Source organism: Gorilla gorilla, chromosome 18 (assembly GCF_029281585.2).
Source record: "Gorilla gorilla gorilla isolate KB3781 chromosome 18, NHGRI_mGorGor1-v2.1_pri, whole genome shotgun sequence".
Lineage (NCBI taxonomy): Eukaryota > Metazoa > Chordata > Mammalia > Primates > Hominidae > Gorilla > Gorilla gorilla.
Window position 1 is genome coordinate 12,540,050 of NC_073242.2, and position 25,151 is coordinate 12,565,200.

A 25,151-nucleotide genomic window follows, 5' to 3' on the forward strand; every position below is an offset into this window, starting at 1 on the left:
ACAGGTTCTTTTTTGATGGCGATTATTCTAGCTCCCATGGCAGAGAGCCTGAATCCATCAGTGGGAGATTTCCTCGGGCATAGCCCCTTCTGAACCAAAACCATGAGATAGCTTCTTCAACAAGCATTTTAAGAAAGAAATTTGTCTTTCTGGAGTGGGATCTGAAGAGGAAAGGAGCATTTATTAAATACCTGAAAATAATTCATTCTATTTGATAACGTAACCACAAATCCAGGATCATTAGGGATTGTTTTATCACAGAAAATGACATCAACGCGGTGGTAGAGATCTCGGAAATACTCCTTTGCGGTGGGTAATTCACTGTTATCATTTTCAGGGTCATCCCTGGTGGAGGGAGAAAGTTTGCAGTCTGAATCAAAGTCCATGGCAGGGGGTAGCTGGTAAAAATGGCATCATCTTTTACACAACAGTGACACCAACAGGCTCTCTTGCAGGATAAATTCAGGTTCCCCTTTGAGGGGGCCAGGCATCCGCCTGAGCTCCCTCTGTAAGCGAGGCAAGTATGCATGGGGATGCACTGAGCCAGGCGCAATGTAGTGGCTTTACATTCTCATCCCACTACAAAACAAAACCCCCCTAGGTAACAGCACCTGCTCTCCTCTACAGGAGCAGACCCAGACGCAGTGTCTTGCCCACAGACCTGACAGGTGGTGGAGCCCAGTCTCTGACCGTGAGTCACCAAATCTGGGCTTTCGTGTGCCATCGAGCCGCTTTCAGACACTGAGTGTCTAAGACCAAAGACTGGCTGGTTTACATGAAGACAGACTGAAATGAATTACCCAAGTAGGTACATTCTAAGGAGTTTCGATTTCATAAATCTTAGGGGAAGGAAGCAGTTGTTCCCACTCTGCTAATAGTTGCCAAGTGCACTTGAGACATTTTAAGGAATTTTTAAGGAATTGAGAAGAGCTTTATGAGATGAAAATGTTCACCACACCTAATTTCAAAACCCAGAGAAAGCCTCTCAACAGAGTTACATTAAAAAAACAAAAAACAAAAACGTGGCTCAGGATCTAGGTACAAATGTTTCTTGGTTCTACAACTTAAAAAAATCCTGAAATTAGTACAAAGTGATACAATCCTTCACAAAGTACATACTTCTGAAATACTATGATGTCACCATCCATTAGTTCATCAAGGGCTTTATCAAGAGACACGTCATAGTCCTGAATTCTCTCTGTTAAATTCGGTTTAACTTCCTACAGTGAAAGATATAAAATTGTTACACTGCACAGTTTGTCTAACGTTTAATATGGCCAGCTAGTCTTCCATGTACTTAAGTATTTTCTCTACACCCAATTCTATCCACCTTTTAAGTTAAAATGTTAACAGGAAAAGCTAAATGAATAAATCCACAAATATGTAACAATCAGATTTGATTCTAAAACAGGTAAAAAAAAAAAAATCACAAATCTAAATATGTCATTCTCAAGATCATCTGAGGCCGAGTTAGCTGGTAGACCTAACACTGTAACAAATTCAGGGTAAAAAGAACAAACAAAACCCTCCACAAACTACTAAGAATATACTAATTATGGAAAAATAAACCATCCAAACCTCATAGAGGATAAGGCTAGTATCTTGAATAAATCCTGCTCTGTCACACATAACTGGGAGCAAGTCACCTAGGAGAAAGAAGATATTTTAAATGTGTAGCTGTAATGTACTGAGCAAAATCTACTCAGAAGGTAAGTGCACGAACGACTTACGTATTTTACAGGATATTGGTGTGTAGATATGCCCACAGTAATTCAAGCTCCGCGTTTTGGGATCATACATCTTCAAAAATAACATTACATCATCTACAAGGTTAATAAACAAGTTTTGTTAAGATCCAAACACTCAGCACAATGCTTAAAAAACAAAAAAACAAAAAAAACCAGTAAGCTGAATAGCTCAATGACAAGTGAAATGACAGCTTAAGGTACCTAAAAGTTACTTCAGATGTGGCTTATTCACGAAGCTGAGGCTATTACCGCTGAGTTTCCAAACATCAGACCCATGGAAACCCACTACATTTAGACAGTCAAGACGGTACTGAGTGCAGCAAACTTAGAATTCCTAGTTCTGAGACCTGGACTGACTGGCTGGAAGAGCGTTGCCACGGGAAGATTGCGCATGGTCTTGTGTCTTTGCCAGAAGTGACCACTCACAGCAATAAAAGTCTGTCATTTTATAGCAAGGGTCAGCAAATTCCGATCCACCTGTTTTGTCGATAAAGTTGTACTGGAAGACAGCCAGCCCGTTCATTTATATATTCTTTGTGGCCGCCTTAGTACAGACAGAAAGGCCTGAAACGCCTGAGATATTGCCTATCTGGTCCCTGACAGACAACGTTTGCAACCCTGCTCTTTACGATCTGACCAACGTGATTAGCACAGCACAGCAGCTGAGACTGAAGACACAACAGGACGGCCCCACGTGGCTGCTACTGTCTCCGGGCCTCACAGGAAACTCGCAGCCAAGTCAGTCTTATTTGACTTCATCAGGAAGTCTAGTGAGCTTTTGTGGAATTGATCAACAGATCTTTCTGCAAGGGAAGAAGGCTTAACCCTGTGTGTTTAGAACAACAATCCAGGAATCCAACGCTACTGCTCTAAGTGCAGGCAGGCGTCTCGTGGGCACTTACGATCTTTATCAAACTTGGGTAAGGTCGCTCCACTAGCAGCCAGCTCGGGATCAACTGTTTCCAGGAATATTGTCCAAGGGTTTTCATTATCACTGAGCTCAATCATCTATTTCCAAAAGAGACGCTGATTTTAGAAGAGTCTAATGGCTTAGGTGACAGAGCGAAAAACTACAGTCAAGTATTGAAGAAAACGTCCAATTCTAGTTAAGTGGACCAAAAGGGAAACAAGCTGCACTAAGTGCAGAGGACTAACGCCTTCTGCACGGTTCCAAACCAGATACGCTATTAACAATATTTACTGTTTTATTGCCGTCGGCTTCATTATCTAACATTGCTGGTCGTTTTGTTCCATTACTCCTTGCTTGCATGGGCCACAATCGAATTTGATCTTGTGGAAATCCCTGAAAAAAATATTAAGAGTAGATTAAAATAAAAACACGCTCATATTTTAGTCCTCTGTATTACACACACATATGTATATACATATGTAGTCAATGTTAAGACTGTGATCGTAGGCCAGGTGCTGTGACTCTCGCCTGTAATCCCAGCACTTTCGGAGGCCGAGGCGGGTGGATCACGAGGTCGGGAGTTCAAGACCAGCCTGGCCAACATGGTGAACTCTCGTCTCTACTACAGATACAAAAATCAGCTGGGCCTGGTGGCGGGCGCCTGTAATCCCAGCTACTTGGGAGGCTGAGGCAGGAGAATTGCTTGAAACCAAAAGGCGGAGGTTGCAGTGAGCCAAGATCGCGCCACTGGGCAACAAGAGTGAAACTCTGTCTCAAAAAAAAAGAAAAAAGACTGTGACTGTAAGAAAAAGAATTCTAATTCTTCCCCAGTTGATTTGGACAACTGTGACTTATCCTTCAGGATCGAATGCCCATTTACAAAAATAAAGAGGGGGTGGGGGTGCAGGGAGTGGAGTGGGAGATGAGGAAAAGGGGTGAAAACATGTCTGCAAAATCCTGTGGGTTCCCCTGTGCAGGAGTCAGGGGCTCAATGGTTTTCTTGCACTTTCTCAGGCAGGAAATGTTCCTGGGTCACACTCCTCACTGTTAGGCAGTGGCTGGACACAGCACCTACCCCCAAAGGCAATCAGTATTTTCTAGTGACACGGAAGGAAGGTGGACGTTGGGAGCCAGGGTGGGGTATGTCCACGGAACCGGTACGTACCATGGTCTGAGAGAGGCTCTGAACAAACTCAGCAAGCGAGGAGTTCTTCAATACTTTGAACACAGTGTATTTCACTTTTTCTTCATCGTACATGTCATTTCCTTGGTGGCCACAAAACTGGTCCTCTGCGACTATCTGAAAATATGTATGAAAACACAGAAAAGACTTGACAACTGACAAAAAATGAGTCCACACTGAACACATTTAAACACTAAAATGCTGAAAACTCATTTTTTGTTCCAAAGAAACTTCTTCAGAAGACCAATGAAGAAAAACCGCAGAAAATGACCAAAACCTAAATCAGGTATTTATTTAGAAAAGGAGGCTGTGGGCAGGGCACGGTGGCTCATGCCTGTAATCTCGGCACTTTGGGAGGCCAAGGCGGGCGGATCACCTGAGGTCAGGAGTTCTGAGACCAGCCTGACCAACATAGAGAAACCCTGTCTCTACTAAAAATACAAAATTAGCTGGGTGTGGTGGCACATGCCTGTAATCCCAGCTACTAGGAAGGCTGAGGCAGGAGAATCACTTGAATCCGGGAGGCAGAGGTTGAGGTGAGCAGAGATCGCGCCACTGCACTCAAGCCTGGGCAACAAGAGTGAAACTCTGTCTCAAAAAAAAAAAAAAAAAAGAAAAGAAAAAAGAAAATGAGACTGTGTTTCACTGCAATAACTTAACTCACCTATAAATTGGACCTAGCTAGACAGCCAACGATGAGATGACCTCCTCCCTTTCTCCAACCCCCTCAGTAATTTTTGAAGCAACCTGACGTGCACTTAATCACTACTCTGTCTGGTGGCCTGACTTCTGACAACCAAGTCTTTACTCCTGAACTGGCTCTGCCCGCTACCAACAGGGCCAGGTGTTACAAATACTCAGGCAGCTGCCCAGGGCAGCTCAAGGCACAACAGTCCCGGTTTGTATATCAGGAACTACTCTGGGACTGAGACCAAGCTCAGGAGAGCACGTGGAGCAGCTTCTCTCTGGGCAGCTGCCCTGCTGTGCAGTGACCCAAGGGTCCCAGAGGAGCGGGGACTGACCTGCATTTGCGTACAGAGATGGATGCCCTGCTGCATGGTGACCTGGGAGTCCCAGAGGGGTGGGGGCTGACCTGCACTTGTGTATAGAGATGGGTGCCCGGCTGCATGGTGACCTGGGAGTCCCAGAAGGGCGGGGGCTGACCTGCACTTGCATATAGAGATGGGCTTCCTGCCGCTCCTTCCGCTTCTGAGCCTCGATCCTTTTCTCTTCTTGTAATCGCTCCACCAACTGCTGAGGAATATCATGGTCGGTGACCGCCTGTAAAACTTCACCTGCAGGACAAAGGCATCCTCTTTGACCCCTGCAGATGGACTTTCCCCTCTTAGAAGCTCCCGATTCTAGGTCATCATTAATAAAATAATCTATTAGGCCGGCGTGGTGGCTTACGCCTGTAATCCCAGCACTTTGGGAGGCTGAGGCGGGCCGATCACGAGGTCAGGAAATCAAGACCATCTTGGCTAACATGGTGAAACCCCATCTCTACTACTAAAAAAAATAAATAAATAAAATAAAATAAAATACAAAAAATTAGCCAGGCATGGTGGCAGACGCCTGTAGTCCCAGCTACTTGGGAGGCTGAGGCAGGAGAGTGGCGAGAACCCGGGAGGTGAGGCTTGCAGTGAGCCGAGATCGCGCCACTGCACTCCAGCCTGGGCAAGAGTAAGACTCCGTCTCAAAAAAATAAAATAAAATAAAATAATCCATTAACATGAAATTACTTGGTACCATGAGTCTGCATCGAAACGCGCAAGCCCAACCCTGCTCATTTCTGGGCTGCTGTGAATACAGTGGAATAAGCATAAAATGTGTTTGGACAGAAAAGGATATTGGGGATGCATGGTACAAATGTCCAAGTCCACCACAGTAAAGAACAGAACAAAAGTGAACACTACTCACTCAGTTTTGATTCCCTGATATAAACTAACATGTAAGCATTAGTGCAGTGTCGAACAGACAGGTCGTCATCGTGACCCCCATAATTGTGCTCAATTGCTTCCTCTTTAGTACACCTTGACACCACGTCGTCATCAAATTTACACCACTGCAAGGAAAACAACACACATCAGCAGTGATCAAGCACTGTGACAAGTACCCAACACTAGAAGGCAGCGTTGTTCTAAAATGTGTGAACTTCTAGGTATGCCCCTAGTTGAAAAAATATCCATGTGTGTACTTATACAGGCACACAATCGGACGGTGTGCTAGGCAGGCAGCACCTCAGGCATCCGCTCATACAGCTCACCAGGACCTTCGCAGTCCCCATTCAACATTCTGTGGGCACTGCTACCATTCGCCCAATGGCAATTTTTATAATCTACTCAAATAGCCCATTTTCCACTTACATTCAATCTACTGACACTACCAACTCTTTACAGAATTAAAAAGGCCATACTGAGCACACCAAACGAGAGTTCAAATTTTATCCTTTAGTTATAAAATTAAATGAGCTGTTTTATCCTATCCCATGGCATTTTATGGAAGCAAGTTAAGGGCCAGACTGAAGTCAGCATAGCATGTTCCTAACAGTTATCTTCCCATCTGCGTTGTGGATGCAGCCATATTAAACAGTGACGAACGCTGCTGCTACAGGCACTCTTCACTGTTCTCTCGTGCTGTCGGGTCCCTCCACCAAATCCCCTTGGCAGGAGCTGGGCGCTGGCCCTGTGGTCTTGGGCGTAGATTCCAAGACCCTTATCTGCCAAATGAGTATGGCGCCCTCTACACTCCCAAGAGTGGTGGTGAAGACTGCATGAGATCCCCATGAGAAGAAACAAGGTAGGACCAGGGGGGCACGCAGAGGGACATGCGACCAGCCAGCCTCCCCGACTGGGCCCACGGCATGGGTAATTATCCCACGAGCATTCAGAAGAAAATATAAGTGTCTCATATGACATATAAGGGATTCTGTAGGGCCCAACATTGATTACTAACAAAGAGAAGCACAAATGCTAATTTACTATTTACCTTCAAATCTCAGCAATTAAATGGATGGGAAAACAGCATTTAGCAGCCAGAGAATACACAGATCAGTTAGGGGTCCCTGACAAGGTTCCGAGTAGGAACCAGAACAGGCTGAAGCAGAGCTTCAGTGTTAACTTTCTGATGAGCTCGCATTCAGCCCTGGGTCCCACCACTTACTTTGCCATCCCCTTTGGGGTTTAGATAAACCACATAATGTCCACCATGATTATCTCCACTATGAACCAGGACTGCATGAAGAATATAATTTGCAGGGTCCTTAGGATCTGTTTTTTGCAAAAATTCATCAAGTGGTAACTGCTCTGGGAATTCAAACCTATCAGAAAACATTTTAAAAGAAATTCAGTATTAATTTACACAAAAAATATCACACTTTACAATAAGTAAGGCCATTTAATGTACTGGCTCATCTTTAATAGGATAAGCATGAATTGCCTTGGGAAGGCCTATGAAGTACATAACGTAATCCGTACTTGATAGAAATAATTATTCCTAGTCAACATAAATATACACTATGAATAATTTAGGGTGGGGGAATTCCAAATATATCAAGAAATGATTCTGAAGGTCGAGAGGTTAAGACTACTAAGGATATCTGCAAACTGAGAAACATGAAAAATCAAATTCAGAAAGACATGTAAAAATATTTCCCACTCTGAATATTGACTTAGTTTTAATATTCTACAGACATCCTGAAATTGACTTAGTTTTAACTGGCTCTACAAATTTTGATTTACTTGACCAAATTTCACCATCAGTGTTGCAAAATTAACAGAGGCAGGAAGGCAAGTTAGACGGGTGGGGGCTGGTCTCAAGCACAGCATGCACCTGGCCTGCGAAGCAGCCACCACTCAGCTCACAGCCCCTGCGGCCTTCGGGAATGGTGGCCTCAAGTTGCCAAATCTTCTGATTCCTAAACGATGCCCAAATCTGAACATTTATGTGAAATCTCACAATTTAAAAAATGTTTGCCACTGGCTCCAACAAAAATAAAAACAAAGTGAGGATCCAAAGAAACATACCAACAGGTTGGAATTGGTCTGAAGGCTGCCAGTTTGTGAGTTCTGGCTGAGACAGTTTCTGACCACGGTAAAGACTGCGAATGGGTGACCAAAGGCTCAGCTGGTGGCAAGTAAAGTGATTTGATTACACTCTCCCTTAAACCTGAAGGCTGAATGACCAACCTATATTCCACACAAAGCTGGTGCTCAAACTAATCAGGATAAAAATACTGTATTCTAAATCAGATAAGGTAGTGCACATTGTCACTCCTGCATCTAGTATTTTAACAACCTAAAAAACTACTTGTGGCCAGGTGTGGTGGTTCACGCCAGTAATCCCAGCACTTTGGGAGGCTGAGGCCGGCAGATCACTTGAGACCAGTCTGGCCAGCATACTGAAACCCTGTCTCTACTAAAAATAGAAAAATTAGCCAGGTACTTGGAAGGCTGAGGCAGGAGAACAGCTTGAGCCCAGCAGTTCAAGGCTGCAGTGAGCCATGATCATGCCACTGCACTCCAGCCTGGGCGACACAGCAAGACTCTGTCTCAAAAACATAATAAAACAAAGTAAATAAAAATAAAATAACTACTTGTAACTGGCATACAAACAACTACTTTAGCATTCTTGAAAACTCTAGCACATTCTAAAAGTTGACGCCAACTGAGAGACAACAAAATATTGGAAAATCCTATTTAAACGAATACACTAAAAGTCCCCTCTGAAATAACATTTATAATCGGTCAAAATTAAATTTATTAGAAATCCTGTGAATGCAAGAGCTGTGAAGCAGAAACAGCCCCATCCTTGTGGACTTAAATCAGCCATAGCTGAGAGCAGGGCTGGGACTGGGCAAAGCATCCTGAGAGGGGAAATGGACTCGGCAGAGGTTGACCTCTGAAACTTGACATAAAATCATTCCTTTAACACTGCGGCTCTTGGCACACAGAGGTAGAAGGAAAATCTAAATAAATCAGATGTGGGACTGAAAATATAAAGACTGAGGAAAGCACTGAGACTAACCCCCTAGACCAGCATGATGATGAAATCTTAACTTTATATCCCACTATAGATTACCTATCATTGATCTTGATATTTTGGTCCGTCTGAGGGTCATACATAAATCTCATCAGTTGTAGATGTAACACTGGTGGCAATGTTAGGAATTTCACACCTTTCTCTGCTTCCTAAACATTGAAAAACAAATGCAAAGGTAGTTAGCCTCTACTTACTCCTGGAAGCAATGAAAGCAACAGCGGTTCAGCAAGATTGGAACATGTCTGGGGACTCTGGAGACAAAGGCAGGGAAGTTTAGGTGTCCATTTAGGGCATCTTTGAAATGTTTTCTTTAGGTCTGTTTATGGGTCTCTTTGTTTATTAAAATAATGCTGCACCAGCACTGACTGTGAGAGATTCTCTTACCTTGGATTATATTCTAACTCGATGCCCAGCAATCAGGGAAGAAATGGTTAAGGAAATTTAGACAGTCATTTGCTGCTGTGTTATACAGTCATTAAACACTGTGCAAATTATGGAGAAGCACAGAAAAATCATTAAATGGAAAATCAGAAAACTCTGGTTACAATTACCCAAGATTAGGTATGCTTATGAAATGCCCAAACAGAACAAGCAGCAATGAACACAGTGATGGGTCGGCAGGATTATAAGCTTCCTTTCCTTGGGCTCTTTGATGTTTGCATAAGAACCCATATATCACAGGGCACGCCCTTAGTGCTTATGGTTCAATCCCACTTCTAAGAAAATGTTCTGATTCAGTGTCAGCAAGGCCCTTCCCCAGCTGACTGCCAGACTCTGTGGGACAGGACACCCCAACTTCTCAACAAGCCTTCTATGGGGACACCGGACTCTAAGCTCTTGCCCTGCTCTATCACTGCTCCATCTTGGCCAGCTCTTTGTTCCTCAGTAAAATCAGGCTTTGCCTATCTCGACCACGGCCAGGCGGTCAGGGGCCCTCACTGCATGTCTGACTCACAGCTCTATTTCCAATGCAGACCTTCCTTCTGGCTGGAAATCCACCTGCCCAGCAGCCAGCGAGAGACCTGGAGGAACTGGGGACCATGACAAGGCACACCCATATGCCAAGGTTCTTTGGTGTACACGAGCTCATTTAAGAAGACAGAGCTATCTCAGGAAAGACAAAAACAGACCTCAGAACCCCACTCCACAGTGGGGAAGGGCCTGTTTTTAATACAGTCTGAAAGATAAAAGGATTCTGTCTCCACCACTGTCCACTGAGGCTTTGACTCAAATACATATTGCTCAACCAGACCCTAAAACATCCAGAATAGAGAACAATAATTCTCGTGAACAGATCAGAATATTTCTTCATCACACCAAGCTGCCAAAGTTCTCATTAAAAAGCAACTTTCTGGATGAGCGAGTGGCTCACGCCTGTAATCCCAGCACTTTGGGAGGCTGAGGCAGGCGGATCACAAGGTCAGGGGTTCGAGACCAGCCTGGCCAATATGGTGAAACCCCAACTCTACTAAAAATACAAAAATTAGTTGGGCGTAGTGGCGGGCGCCTGTAGTCCCAGCTACTTGGGAGGCTGAGGTAGAAGAATCACTTGAACCCGGGAGGCAGAGGTTGCAGTGAGTGGAGATCACGCCACTGCACTCTAGCCTGGGGAACAGAGCGAGTCTCCGTCTCAAAAAAAAAAAAAAAAAAAAAAAGCAACGTTCTGATCTATACCTCAGTCCCTCAGTCCAACTGGACCGACCTAGCAGAAGAGTACATTTGGAGCTGACAGCTGACTACAAAATGGGTACACAGGCACCATGAACTATACATTGGCAGGCTTTGTAAGCACAGGCCAGACTGACATTTTTAATTATAAATTAGTTGAGTCAATGAGTCAAGGTTATAAGATTACAAAACAGACCCTGGATCACTGGATCCATGAGGACACTGCAGATCCAACAGACCAGCCAGACCAGCAGCCAGGAACAGCCCATTTCCCTTCATCCAAGCGGGGGCTGGCCACCTGGTCGCCCACCAAGCTCACTGCTCTGTCAGATGCCCAGAAACCTGGGGGCCACAACCCTAGAGAACACACTACTCATTCTAAAGTCGTGATCCTCAGAAAACTAAATTCATTAAAAATACATTTAAAAATAAAGCAACACAACCTAAACACAGTCCAACTTACTAAGAAATCCCACTTGTGACCAGGAGAAACTGAGGGAAAACTGGAGCAGTGACACCAGTAAGGTGAGGAACAGGGAAAGGACAAGATGCCTAAAACCGCACAAGACCCTCCGGACTGCTGGATGTGCTTCTACAGGATAAACCAGCTGCACTCCCATCTCCCAACATCCCCCTCTCCCTCCCCATTCGATTATCCAAGAAACAGAATCCTTGTATACTCTAAATACCAGAAACACATGAAAAGGCACAAGCAATTTTTTATTTAGCAATTAGAAGAATTGAAAATAAAGAAGAAAGCTACAACAGAACACTAGCACAAAACACTCAATTTACCTGTAAGCCATGTTCCCCAGCGTCGTATTTATTGTCCCCATCGAGCTGTTCTACTGCCACATAATCCACAAATGATTCAAATACTTTAAAGAGAGAGAGAGAAAAGTCAAGTGCTAAAGCTTCATTTATAATATAGCCAACCCAAGTATAAGTTATTTAAATCAGCATATTTAGGATTAGCAGAGAAGGTAAACAACACTAATTAAGAACAGTAACTCTCCCCCTGTAGCCAAGACTGTAGGTGAATGTGCTGTTAGCACCTTTGCTCATTGGCCAAAGGTCATCGGTATCTTTCTTAAGGACATTAAAATGAGAATATGGAGGTAACAGTTAAGGTTTTACTGTTATTCGAACAAAGCACATACTGTAAAGCTATGATTATGAAGACAGCTTGGAAATGGGCAGTGTGGACAACCCCTTGGTCTCAAAAGCAGAGATGCACAAATGTGAATGGCTGGCTGATGTGGCAGAACGACAAGGAAAACCTCGATTTCCTCAGAGGTCAACACGGGGTTGGGTGGAAGTTGGTCCTGACATCTCCCCACCCCCACCTGTTCCAGGTGGATTGCAGATAAATGGAAAAGGCAAAATAGTAAAAGGTAACAATTTTTTAGGACATAAAAAGCAAACAAGGACACACTATTTCCCTAAAATTAAGAATGGTAACATTAAGAGTGAAAGGACGAGCCACATGCTGAGGGACAAGCTCTCAATCCAACACGGAATTGTATATCCAGAGTGTATGGAGAGCTCGTCCTGCTCCGGTCATGAAGGAAAAATGAAACTGCACAACACTGAAAACAGCGCTGTCATGCTCCGGACACATGCGGTACAGGACAGGGATCCCTGAAGGGACAAATGAGAGCCCCGTGATGGGCCCAGCTCTGCTGAAAGTTTACAGGCTGCAGCCCGGAGAAGGCAAACCCAGACAGAGCCAAGAAGTGAGAATGAGAGGAGCTCAAGGGAGCGGGAACCTGCTGGGCAGAGTAGCCTAAAGCAGAATGCTGCCCAGAAAGCGAGATCTGGGGATGTGCAGTTTCTTCCGAAGCTGTCAGTGAGAACTGATCAGTGAACTCGAGGAAATTACCTGGGGCAAGGAAAAGAACCAGCAAGAGGATGAGGATTGGGGGGAACAACCTTCAGAGCTCATGACAGGCTGGGAAGTCTGTGTTCCCACCAGCCACCGTGGAAAAACCGCTGAACACCTGGGAGACTCAGCTAACAACTGAAAGGATGTGGGGACAGGTTATCCCTCAAGTAAAACCTGTTCTCCCACCTAGCAAGGCTTAAAAACAAGCCTCAAAGGAAGCAAATGACTTACAAGTCACTTATTTGTGCATAAGAGCAAAGGTTAGGAATATCTAACACCCAGCAAGATAAAAACCACCATGCCTGCTGTTCAATAAAAAAGTTACCAAGCATGTGAACCAGTGCAGTGGCTCAGTGGCTCACGCCTGTAATCCCAGCACTTTGGGAGGCCGAGGCATGTGGATCACCTGAGGTCAGGAGTTCGAGACCACCCTGGCCAACATGGTGAAACCCCATCTCTACTAAAAATGCAAAAATTAGCTAGGTGTGGTGGTGGGCACCTGTAATCCCAGCTACTCAGGAGGCTGAAAGGAGAATTGCTTGAACCCAGGAGACAAAGGTTGTAGTGAGCTGAGACTGCACGACTGCACTCCAGCCGGGGCGACAGAGTGAGACTCCATGTCAAAAAAAAAAAAAAGAAAGAAAAAAGAAAATAAACATTACCAAGCATGCAAAGAAGCTGAAACCACCACCCATGATGAAGACAACAATCCTTCAATAGAAACAGATGCAGAAATCTCACAGATGACAGAATTAGTAGGCAAGAGTATTATCAACTATACTTAAGTCCAAAGGAGAAGAAAGCAAAAGCATACTAAGAAGAGACACAGGGCTGGGCATGGTCCCAGCACTTCGGGAGGCCAAGGCGGGCAGACTGCTTGAGCACAGGACCTCCGAGACTAGCCTGGCCTAACACAGCAAGACCTGGTCTCCAAATAATTATAATTAATTGATAAATACATAGAAAAAAAAAGGAGAGATAAAGATTTTCATTAAAAAAAAAACCAAGTCAAACTTCTAAAAATAAAAAAAATTTTAAAAAGTTTGAAAATGAAACACCATGGATGGGATTCACAGAGAACTAGACACTGCAGGCAATTAGTGAACATCAAGACAGAGCAACAGAAACCGCAGCACAAAACCCAGAGAAAGGAGACTAGGACATCTGGAGGCTGGGGGTAACCTCAGGCAGCCAGAATCAAACAACTGAAAACCAGTGAGAAGGAAAAAACCTTAAAAGCACATGGGAGGCCGGGCACGGTGGCTGACACCTGTAATCCCAAAATCTTGGGAGGCCAAGGTGGGCAGATCACTTGAGGTCAGGAACTCGAGACCAGCCTGGTCAACATGGTGAAACCCCATCTCTACTGAAAATACAAAAATTAGCTGGGCATGGTGGCGCATGCCTCTAATCCCAGCTACTTGTGAGCCTGAGGCAGGAGAATCACTTGAGCCCAGGAGGTGGAGGTTGCAGTGAGCCGAGATCGCACCACTGCACTCCAGCCTGGGCAACAGAGTGAGACTCCCTCTCAAAAAGAGGAGAGAAGAGGGAAGACAGGAGAGAAGAGAAGTGAAGCGAAGCGAAGCATATGGGGGCTTGGGGCAGAGAAACAGATGAACAGAAAGAGTAAGGACACTACAGCCCACTTCTCAGAAATGATGCGAGCAAGAAGACGGTGGAACGTCTAACAGACCGAAGGAAGGAACCTGCCAACCTAGAAGTCTACACCTAGTTAAAATGTCTTTCACAACTGCAGATGAAATAAAATCTTTCTCTAGGCATGCAAGGTGAAAAAACTCATCTCAGCCGACCTGCACTAAATGATTCCTAACGAGAATCCACATCCAAATTAAAAACGGAGGAGCATTGCAAGCTGTAAATATGCGGGTCAACATAAAAGCACTTCCCCTCCTCACTCTTTTTATTTTATTTTACTTTCTTGAGAGAGGTACTTGCTCTGCTGCCCAGGCTGGAGTGCAGTGGCACAATCATGGTTCGCTGGAGACTTGAATTCCAGGGCTCAAGCTATCCTCCCACCTCAGCCTCAAGTAGCTGGGACTACAGGTGCATGCCACCACGCCCAGCTAATTTTTGTATTTTTTGTAGAGATGGAGTCTCACTATGTTGCCCAGGCTGGCCTCAAACTCCTGAGTTCAAGCAATCCTCCCGACTCAGCCTCCCAAAGTGCTGAAATTACAGGCATGAGCGACCACACCCATCCTCCCCCTTACTTTAAATATTTCTTTAAAAGAGTGACTATAAATCAGTTAAGGAAAAAGAAGAAGCCAATACTATTTAAACAAGTATTTAAACAAGCATTTTATAAAGGAAGACATCCAAATTGCCAATAAGCATTTGAAAAGGTAAGAACAACCTCACTGATCTTCAAGGAAATACAAACTAAAATGCAGATAGCACTATACTCCCACCAAAATCTTTCAAAGTCTGGCAATTGACAGCTCCAGTGTGGGTGTGGAGCAACTGCAACTCTGACACCTTGCTGATGACTGTGAAATTGATAAACCACTTTGGGAATCTTGCTAACTTTATCCATCAAGCTGAACATATGCACACCCTACAGGCCAGTAATCCTCTTCCTCCAAATGCAAACAGGCATTAAGAATGGTCAATATGCCTTATGCCTAACCACCTCAAATGGAGACCAACCCAAATATCAATCAAAAGAAGAAAGATTTCAAAATTTTTGTGGTATATTCTCAAAATGGAATATTATAAACCAACAAAAATGATCAAACTATGACTACTCCCAGCGTGGATGTATCTCATGAATGTGCTGAGCAAAAGGAATCAGACACAGGCTGGACATGGCAGCTCATGTCTAATTCCAGTGCTCTGGGAGCCCAAGGCAGGAAGGTTGCTTAAACCCAGGAGTTCAAGACCAGCCTGAGCAACAAAGTAAGACCCCATCTCTTAACCAAAAAAAAAAATTAGCTGGGTGTGGCGGCACACGCCTGTGTTCCCAGCCACTGGGGAAGCTGAAGCAGGAGGATCGCCTGAGTCCTGGAGTTCGAGGCTGCAGTGAGCTATGGTTGCACCCCAGCCTGTACAGCACAAGAAGACCCTATCTCAAAAAACAACAGCAAAATAAACAAACAAATACATCCTACTACAAGGTTCTATTTAAACAGACACCTAAAACATGCAAAGTTAACCCAGAATGTTAGAAGTCCACGTGGTGGTTTCCTGTGAGGAGAGGGAGGTGGTGGCTGGGAAGGGCTGTGGGAGTGCTGGCCAACACTAGAGCTGGGTGGAGGTGACAAGCCTGTGTTCACCCAGTGAGCTGTTTGCTTAAGATCTGAGCCATTCTCTGTGTTTAGACTATTTAAAAAAACATCACTTGTGTAAATGAAACATTAAAACACAATAGAAATCATCAAAAGATCATGCCATTAGATACACACAACACTTACTATTTTTCTTTCCTTTGATACTTAGCTGGATATCATAATAATCTTCTCTTCTATCAGACCGATAGTCTACTTCTTTACACTGGATATAGGACTGCAAATAAGGAAAGTAAAAGTGGTTTAACTAGTAACAGTCAAAAAATTCACATTCTAAAACCTTTAAAAATCATCTTTTAGAACTGGTAGCCACATACCACCATTTTGCCGCGGAATAATTTGGGTATGGTGCCCTCTACACAGGTGCCTTTCATCTTATTTTCCACATTATCGAGCAACTGAAAAAGAATGTTTTGGCTTTAAAAAAACTTTTTTGTACTTAGTAATATATACAGTAATTTTACAATTGACTAGAAATATCAATGTTCAAAGAAGTTGTAGACTATAAAAATATGACCTCTGGCATGCAATTATCAAAAACATACAATATCTTCTTTCTTGGTTGGATTTTTACAAACATCTCTACATGCAACAGTTGAGGTTAACCTTTTATACAGCCTTTGGAATAAATTAGTAATCTGTAGTGCCTTTAGAAGCATTTTTATATTTTTTACCTCTGTGGAAAAGCATGTAAAATTGTTCACTAAACTTAACTCGTAATGGTCCACACCAAGAGATTAATGAGGTTGAGCCTGTCAACAGGATTGACTGGTTTGTCCATGGATATTTAATGAACTGGATTCAATCCAGCTAGTGCTGCAAAAAAAAAAAAACACCTTGCCCAGCCAATCACCTTGAACAGCCATTTCATGTTGTGTGTGTGTGCTTCTGTGTCTTTTATCACAACTGGAAGAATGAGGATTTGCTAGTGATTAGTGATGGCACGGGGAGAGTAATCACCGCATGCTGAGGTCTGCTCAATGAGAACCTCGCTGCACAGGAGGGGTCTGGACACTGGAGTAAGAACAGAGGTCACCACTCTACCGTGACTCAGGACCAACGGGACAGCCAACAAAGCCAGTCTTTGGTTTCTGGATTAATAACTCATGTATATATACCAATTTAACAAATTAAAAGCCTACTGCCTGCTAGTATTAAAATTCAAGCTTCCTCACTTCACCTTCAAATCCCTATTCAAGTAACTCTTACCAGCCTTTAAAACTAGACAGGTGCTGCCTTTTTGTAGCCTAAGTCTGATCCTAAACAAAGATGGGCATTTTCTGAATTAGGTCTGAGGTTTTACTTGGTAATAACTTCTGACCATGCTTCAAAATATTCATTGTAAGAAATATACAAGTATTGCTTGAAACTTACCACTCGACAAAGCTCCTGAACATCATGTTGCATGAAGCTATCTAAAGTTTCCCACCTTTCAAAGATAAAACAAACATCTCCATTTAAACGCTCAACTTTCAAATGAGAAAATTAAAAGTAACTTAGATTGAAAACCTAAACTGGATAATCAGCTATTATTCTCAAATTCCTTTTCTGTGAAGATTACTTTTGGGAGTCATAATTCAAAGACAGATTTACTGCTGGGGAAGTGGTGTTTCCAAGAAAATGTAATAAATCTGAAAGCAGTACAGGTTCTTGTGTTGAAAAGTAAAAACCTTAAGCGGTGAATTCTTTCTCAAGCAAAATTCTACAACAAAGTGTCTATTTCCAAAGAGATAAAACAAAATACAACGATAAAACCACTGACACGATTAAATGCTCAAGCCTCCCTAAATTAAGTGCCTACAGTATGCTCTACTAACTTTTCTATTCTCTACTCACTTGTCCTAAAAAAAAAAAAAAAAAAAAAAAAAGAGGAAGCAGAATGGCAAAGGCAGATGTCTAATACATACCCAAATGACTTTGTTAACTTTTTTGTTCCTACAGGTTTATCACTGTGCTGTAATTCATAGAACACTCTTTGTAATGCTAAAGGGACACTTTTAGACGAATCATCCCCCTCGGTTGGCATCATGTACACAGCCTGAAAGAATTAATTAAGAAATAAGAATTTTTACTCTGAGAAGATGCAGGGGAATTTAAAAAACAGTAAGAATTTAATCTTCATGTTTAAAAAAATCATTTCTAATAACACAATGGCTAAGGTTGTTGTTAGGGCTTTTAACGATCCCCAAATTGGTGGGAAAGTTTACAAAATCATGAACGTCTTTAGGGATACTGGAAAACGTAAGAATGCAAAAATAAATTTTGAAAATCACCACCCACGTGACACGAAGTCTCACTCTGTTGCCCAGGCTGACGTGCAGTGGCGCAATCTCAGCTCACTACAACCTCCGCCTCCTGGGTTCAAGCAATTCTCCTGCCTCACCCTCCCGAGTAGCTGGAATTACAGGCATGCACCACCACGCCAGGCTAATTTCTGAATTTTCAGGAGAGACGGGGTTTCGCCATTTTGGCCAGACTGGACTGAAACTCCTGACCTCAGGGGATCTGCCTACCTTGGCCTCCCAAAGTGCTGGGATTATAGGCGAGAGCCACCGCACCCAGCCTCACCCATATGTTCTTGATAAAAAGATAATACAGAAAGAAGTAAACAAAAAACAAAATCACCCCCCAGAGAACTACTTTTATTTCCTACTTATTGGAGCACCATTTCTTTTTTTGTTTTGTTTTGTTTTGTTTTGAGACGGAGTCTTGCTCTGTCACCCAGGCTGGAATGCAGTGGCGTGATCTTGGCTCACTGCAATCTCCGCCTCTCAGGTCCACGCCATTCTCCTGCCTCAGCCTCCCCAGTAGCTGGAATTACAGGTGCACGCCGCCATGCCCAGATAATTTTTTTTGTATTTTTACTAGAGACGGGGTTTCACCATGTTAGCCAGGATGGTCTCGATCTGCTGACCTCATGATCCGCCCGCCTCGGCCTCCCAAAGTGCTGGAATTACAGGCATGAGCCACTGCGCCCAGCCATGGAGCACCATTTCTTAACTTACCATTACTTGTGAACCAAAGATTTGATTAAAAACTTAAATGTGACTAGAATTACCCATACTGAGCTGTCCCTGGGATATATCACGACAACCTGTCTGGGTGGCTGTGCAAACATGCTTTGAAGGCTGACAAGCCAGCCAGCTCCCTGCCCACCCCACAACCAGGAGTGCTGTACTGCTGTACCCCACAACCATCTCCTGTACTGCTTCATAATAATCACAAGTAATTCTCAAAATAGAACTGACTCATCTATATTAGATTTAATGTATGTCTATTCTTTTTGTTAAAATTTTCAATAAAAGTAAGTTGCATTGACTTTTCAACTCAGCTTTTATATAAAACTTTGCAAATGTTGCTGTTAATGGATATATGATTATATGATTGTTTTTCTAAATACCTTCACAAGTCTGTAAAATTAGGTCATGGTGGCTCACGCCTATAATCTGAGCCCCTTGGGAAGCTGAGGCAGGTGGATAGCCTGGGGTCAGGAGTTCGAGACCAGCCTGGACAACATGGTGAAACCCCACCTCTACTAAAATATAAAAATTAGCTGGCCGTGGTGGTGGGTGCCTGTAATCCCAGCTACTCAGGAGGCTGAGGCCAGAGAATCACTTGAACCCAGGAGACAGAGGCTGCAGTGAGCAAAGGTCACACCATTGCACTCCAGCCTGGGCGACAGAGCAAGACTCCATCTCAATAAAGAAAAAGGTTGGCGGTGGTAACTCTGAATCACTGAGGCAGGTTACAAAGTAGGTGTCCCAGCACTGGGGAATGAAAACCCAGCATGAACTAGCAGCCATCTAAGGAGACAGGGCCAGAGGAGGGAGACGGCATGTTTGCTGAGAGGACTTTGCTCTGGTATACCTAAGAGGAAAGGGTGGGCGGAAGGCTGCAGGAGAGGAACACTATCCATTTACCTTTCGTAGCTGATTCGTGAAAAATAACGTCTGTAGCAGGCTGTTCATGTAACAAGTCGCTCCCTGATTCTTTAAGCCGACGTAGCCTGTGTGCTTCTTTGAATCCCACCTGAAAGATCAGTTCAAGGTTGAGGGGATCTTGCAGATACCCCATTGCTCCTGCAGTGTGTGTGAAGCAATCTGACTCAAGGTCAGCCTTAAGGAAACCGAGGCCAGAAACACTTAACACACAGCATCCTTCGTTGGTCACCGATTCCCTTCTGCTTGCCCCAGTGTGTGAACTGGTGCAAATGCAACCCCCACATTCGCACAGCCCTCAAAGCACCTGCCTGCTGACAGTGGCACTCCTGTCACTGATCAAGCCCAGCACCAACAGACACTTAACGGAGACCTGCATGCTCATACCCAACATGCCTCACGGTAGAGTTTGGTTACATAATTACACTTATCACACGCAAGGTCAGCACAACATGGAAAAAGCTGAAACTCATCTTTTCTGTAGACACACACACACAAGAAGAAACAGGAGTGTGTATTCGCCAAGTTTCACCTCAGACTTCTAAACTCCCAGAGCTTTATTTTGTGATTTTGGTGGTTGTTTGGGAGCAAGATAAGATTCTCAGAATTAACTGTGTCTCGTTCCTTCCCACCCCCACCCCAAGTAGTAAAAGGAAGCCACAGAGAACGGTGCCAGAAAGCAAAGCAATCCTCCCACCTCCACGCCCATCTCCCTCTGTACACAATGCCACGACCTGAACACACGACCGTCACCAAGCGGGACCAATGCTGGGGGAGACACCTACTGCGCAGTACCATTCACCAGCACCTTGCCACTCCAGGGGTTAGCTCCCAGCCTTGGAAACACTCAAGTACACCTAACGGCCTTGTCACCCCTCTTTACTCCTCGCTCACCATGTTAGTTGTCGGTGATGCTCACCTCTTCCCCCAATCCCCCCTTCCTCACACTCGGAGAGGACTTCCTCCCTGCCCTCATCAAAGTAACAACAGAGCATCTCTGCTCTGGGTATTTATGTACTGGTCTTAGCTCCTCTATGACAGCTGAGTGTACATTCTTTAGGAACAGAAAACCACAGCTGTCTAGTTGGCCATGATTATACACTTATGTTCCAAGGGTCTAACATATAGAAACTGCTCAATCAATCTGTTAAACGAGTGTCAAGCAGGTGTGACTGTGTGCCACAGGCCAAGCGCAGAGAGGAGGCTTACTGATTAAATATGTGCATCTCTATTACATGCACGCTAAAGCTTCTTTCACTGCAGCACAAAAGACATTTTTAACAGCACCCGATTAAAGAAAAACTTACGCAACTCCATGGGGAGCATCCGCCTGTACAAAGACTTCAAAGGTAACTTTGTCATCATCTATAAATCCTTTCTCAGGATCGGTCACTTCCTATAAAACATAAATAAGAATATCCAGCTTGAATAAGAACACACACTTTATTCCCAAGAGACAAATTACATTAGTGCCCTGTACTTAATAGAGATGAAAATATTTTTAATACATCCCAAATTTGTTGCTAATTTTAGACTGTTTCAATTTTCTTTTAACAGTGGTCTCACAACAAATACAGCAAATGCTTGGCACCTCAGAGGCATCCCAGAGGTACCCAGGGGCTCAGTGCCACGGCATGGACAGGAGAAATCTGTGCCCCTCTAAGCAGGGGAGGGGCTGGAGAATGCAATGATAAGTGACTTAGCATAATAAGAAGTAACATTCCTAAGATTGTTCCACTGGTTACCACCTCTGCAAAAAGCAGCCAAAGTGAACTGAATGAAGTTACTGGAGTCACATGGAACCACTCAGTACTATGCCTGAATCATGAAAGGACCTCAAACAGCATTATGTCTTTTAAAGGAAATTTAGCCCACTGGGAACTCCCTTTGAATGTCTGACTAAAAAGTGAGACGTGAATCCAGAAAGCTGCTAAAAACGTAAGTACGAAACAGGAGAAAACATGTTTTCAAAGACACTTGTCCAATTTAGAAAGTAAAAATCTGACTCTAAAATGAATAAAGGACTTGAAAAATCAAAAAGTTAAGGGAACAACAAGCAGTAATACACCAATTGTTCAGACTAAATACACTGTTACTTACACTCCAGGCCATAAAATTGGAAAATCCCCAATCATTTTCTTTATGGAAGAACAAATGACTAATACGACGACTGAACGACTTTTCATCATCTCTGTAATTTATTATCTTCAGCACTGCTTGTGCATGGCAAGACCATGACCTGTTTAAAAGAATAATCTGAGCCTTAGTTGACATTATTTACCAGATGTTATACATTTTTAAAGACAGTAAACATAGCACACCAAAATTCCCATTTATGTTTTCATTGCTCTCTCCTTTCGGGTTGGGGTGAAAGGTAAGATGGAGGCATTTTTACCTTTAATAGAGAAATGGGTGTTTGGGGCTCCCCCAGTGTATTCTGTAGTGATTTCACTCATGGTTTCATTTTTTAATTCCTCAGAAGTTGAAACAAATTTTCTTTAATTGTATCTATACAATTTTGACCTCTGCTTCTACTGCTGATATAGGGGTCCCCTCTCAGCGTTGCTCCTGCCCCTGCAGCCCTTCAGTGCCATGCCTCTCGAGCTCTCCTAGGATGCCCTCCAGCACATGCTGGGGAAAAACCAGCACCGGGGAGCTCTGTGGCCTTAGAGCTTGCTGTCCTGCCCCGGCATGGACGAATTCACTGATGAGGCACAAAATTACAACCACAAGAGAACTACTGTACCTGCAGTCAAGTGTGGGGTGGACCACAAAAGGGCCTCTAGATCCAGGTTCAAAAACCACACATAAAGCACTTAAGCCAAAGAAAGTTAAGGTTTGCGATTAAAGTGGGGCCTTATCAATCAATGCTGCAACTGAGCCCTGAAATGGTTTGACTCTTCAGGACAAGGGTAGGACAGTGCTGTTCCCACAGCACTTCCTGCTTGCTCGGGACGCTGACACTGGGTATGGACCATTCACTACTTTTCCAAAGTGCTCTTCAGGCTAAAGTTGTCCATTAGACTAAAACAAACCTAGCCCAAATACTCATCAGATCACATCATAATGTGAACAGAAGAGGACAACTTTAACCATCCACAGGCCCTGGCTGCATCATAAAATTACCTTAAACAGTAAAGAAAATGAAAGTACGGCCAGGTGCGCTGGCTCACGCCTGTAATCCCAGCACTTTGGCAGGCCGAGACAGGCAGATCACCTGAGGTCAGGAGTTCGAGACCAGCCTGGCCAACATGGTGAAACCCCGTCTCTATGAAAAATACAAAATTAGCTGGGTGTGGTGGCACACGCCTATAGTCCCAGCTACTTGAGACGCCGAGGCAGGAGAATCGCTTGAACCCAGGAGGTGGAGGTTGTGGTGAGCCAAGATCAGGCCACTGCACTCCAGCCTGGCGACAGAGTGAGACTCTGTAAATTTTATTCCCTGGGGGATCTGACAGAACAGCCAGAGTCAGTTCACTCTGGGGAACATGTTACTGAGGGTTCCAAAGGGCCACTCTGTGGCGTGGCAGGGAGACTAGGACAGGTGCAGTCCAAGTCAGCAGCTTCCCCTGGTTCCATCTGCAGACAGGTTGACAAACTGGTCCGTACTCCCAGAATCAACTGGGTTTTTGATAAAGGGTGAATTAATTTTCTAATTCATCTAAATAGAAGGACCATCAAGATTTCTCCATTTTTGGACATTTCATAATATACATGAATGTTTAAATGTTCCTCAAGTCAGAGGGCCATGTTGTATAAATCCTTCACAAAGTATGTTTCACTTGTTCTTTCTGAACAACCCATACAAATTAGCTATCACACAATGGAAAGGATGTCTGGCTCTGACAGCTGCCATTTTCTGCTCAGTTACTGACAGAGTAAGAGTTAAGCCTCGTGGCTCAATGATCAGCTAATCCAGGCCGGCCCTGATTCCATGGGCTGGTAGATTCTAACAAACTATTTTTAGTTTTTTTCACTTACAAGATAAAAATATACTTTTCTAGCTTGGATATTATACATATACCAGCGGGTTTTAAAGAGAAACACGTACTTAATCTAATTTAAAATCAAAAGGCTATGTAGAGGCAGCAAAGAACTTAAGATAAAATTGCACTAGGCTGATCAAATTTGGCTTCCAGTAATGAAATACAACGATGTGGGGGTTTGTAGTTGCATCATTTAAACTGTCTTACGTGGAATCAGATTCAGCATTGCACTGGAGAAAGAATCCTACGCTTTTTTGGTGTGGTCTGTCTGGATAAAAGCGTGGCATCACCATAATCTTCCATGGCAGATTTCGCACAAAACACGGAGGGCTAAGGACCGACTCACTCAGTCTGCTGAAGCGCTCCACAGTGAACTGAAAGGTTGCCTCGGAGCGCCAACTAGTGTCTGCAAAAAAAACCCATCATCAGTCACAGAGCCTGTGCATTGACCAAAAGCACTAGCATTAATCGACATGGAGTAAACTGTTCTATACATCCTGATTTAACTGCTAAAATCTAACAGTTTGAAAAAACTGCTTCCAATTTATTAAAACCCTAAGACTGAGATAACATACAGTTTCTGAATGGATTAATTCTTCCTTAAGAAGTCCAAAACTCAAGAGTGCTAACCATACACTTGCCATCCCTGTCAGACTGGGTTCCACATGAGAACAATGTCTACTTTACTAAAGCTGAATTCCCAAGGACCCCAGGCACCAAGTGAGTGGAGAGACCTTGGAGAGAAGGAACGACATGGCTCATATCTGTTCAAGGACAGGACTTCTGGGGGTAAAGACCACGACATGGGACTTGGGCTGACTTTACAGAGCACAGAACACACGGGCAGGACTTGAGAGCCAGGGAAACAGCCATTCCCCTAGAAGCTCAGCACTGCTCAGAGGAAAAGACAATGGCTACAACAGTAGCCTAATAATAAATGGTAACCTCATTGGTTCACGATTTTTGCAGAAATACTAGCCTGGACACCCTAGGGGGAATAATTTTTTTTTTTTTTAAGAACTGGTATTTTTTCCCACATGAGTAGTATAAATTGTTAAATGATAACAAGACCAAAGGCTGATTTAGGATATTTAAGTTTCTGACAACACAGTGCCTCTTAGCACAGGTCCAACTGAAGGTCTCCATTTAAAATTCAATCTTTCACTGATGACAGTGACTATTCATTTGCATGTGGCCATCGGTCAATCACCTTTGACAAACCCTGCAGCATCTTACTGCTTCCCAAACGACTCCTGCGAAGGCACAGTCCTCCCGCACCCACACCAATCTGTTATTGACCAATACTTTTATAAAGTATCATGAAATTGCCACAGCAAAGTCAACATGCTACACAAGCTTCTAAACACTTCCTTTCACTTTCTGTACCTATCTCATTATAGTGTGCACACAGCCCACTGACTGGCAGGAGTCCCAGGGCCACACCAAGGGCCAAGCTCTACAGGCAGTGCCTGGAAGGCTGTTCCCGGC

The 25,151-nt window shown here is 43.8% G+C and overlaps 1 protein-coding gene across 4 annotated transcripts in view; it reads right to left on the bottom strand.

Annotated features, from left to right (window-relative positions):
• The window catches only part of USP7 (ubiquitin specific peptidase 7), a 70,340-nt gene that overhangs the window by 6,607 nt on the left and 38,582 nt on the right, over window positions 1–25,151 (bottom strand). For all 4 annotated transcript variants that reach the window (XM_031002701.3, XM_004057182.5, XM_063699989.1 and 1 more), the window contains 20 exons: window positions 23,871–24,069; window positions 21,778–21,916; window positions 20,985–21,073; window positions 19,660–19,768; window positions 17,647–17,777; window positions 17,114–17,168; window positions 16,057–16,137; window positions 15,866–15,956; window positions 11,345–11,427; window positions 8,921–9,030; window positions 7,004–7,160; window positions 5,762–5,906; window positions 5,006–5,136; window positions 3,824–3,958; window positions 2,950–3,051; window positions 2,651–2,756; window positions 1,731–1,823; window positions 1,579–1,646; window positions 1,120–1,220; window positions 192–345 (listed from right to left, as the gene is read on the bottom strand). In XM_031002701.3, coding sequence (XP_030858561.1) covers window positions 192–345; window positions 1,120–1,220; window positions 1,579–1,646; window positions 1,731–1,823; window positions 2,651–2,756; window positions 2,950–3,051; window positions 3,824–3,958; window positions 5,006–5,136; window positions 5,762–5,906; window positions 7,004–7,160; window positions 8,921–9,030; window positions 11,345–11,427; window positions 15,866–15,956; window positions 16,057–16,137; window positions 17,114–17,168; window positions 17,647–17,777; window positions 19,660–19,768; window positions 20,985–21,073; window positions 21,778–21,916; window positions 23,871–24,069 — 2,279 coding nt within the window. The remainder of the gene's footprint in view (window positions 1–191; window positions 346–1,119; window positions 1,221–1,578; window positions 1,647–1,730; window positions 1,824–2,650; window positions 2,757–2,949; window positions 3,052–3,823; window positions 3,959–5,005; window positions 5,137–5,761; window positions 5,907–7,003; window positions 7,161–8,920; window positions 9,031–11,344; window positions 11,428–15,865; window positions 15,957–16,056; window positions 16,138–17,113; window positions 17,169–17,646; window positions 17,778–19,659; window positions 19,769–20,984; window positions 21,074–21,777; window positions 21,917–23,870; window positions 24,070–25,151) is intronic.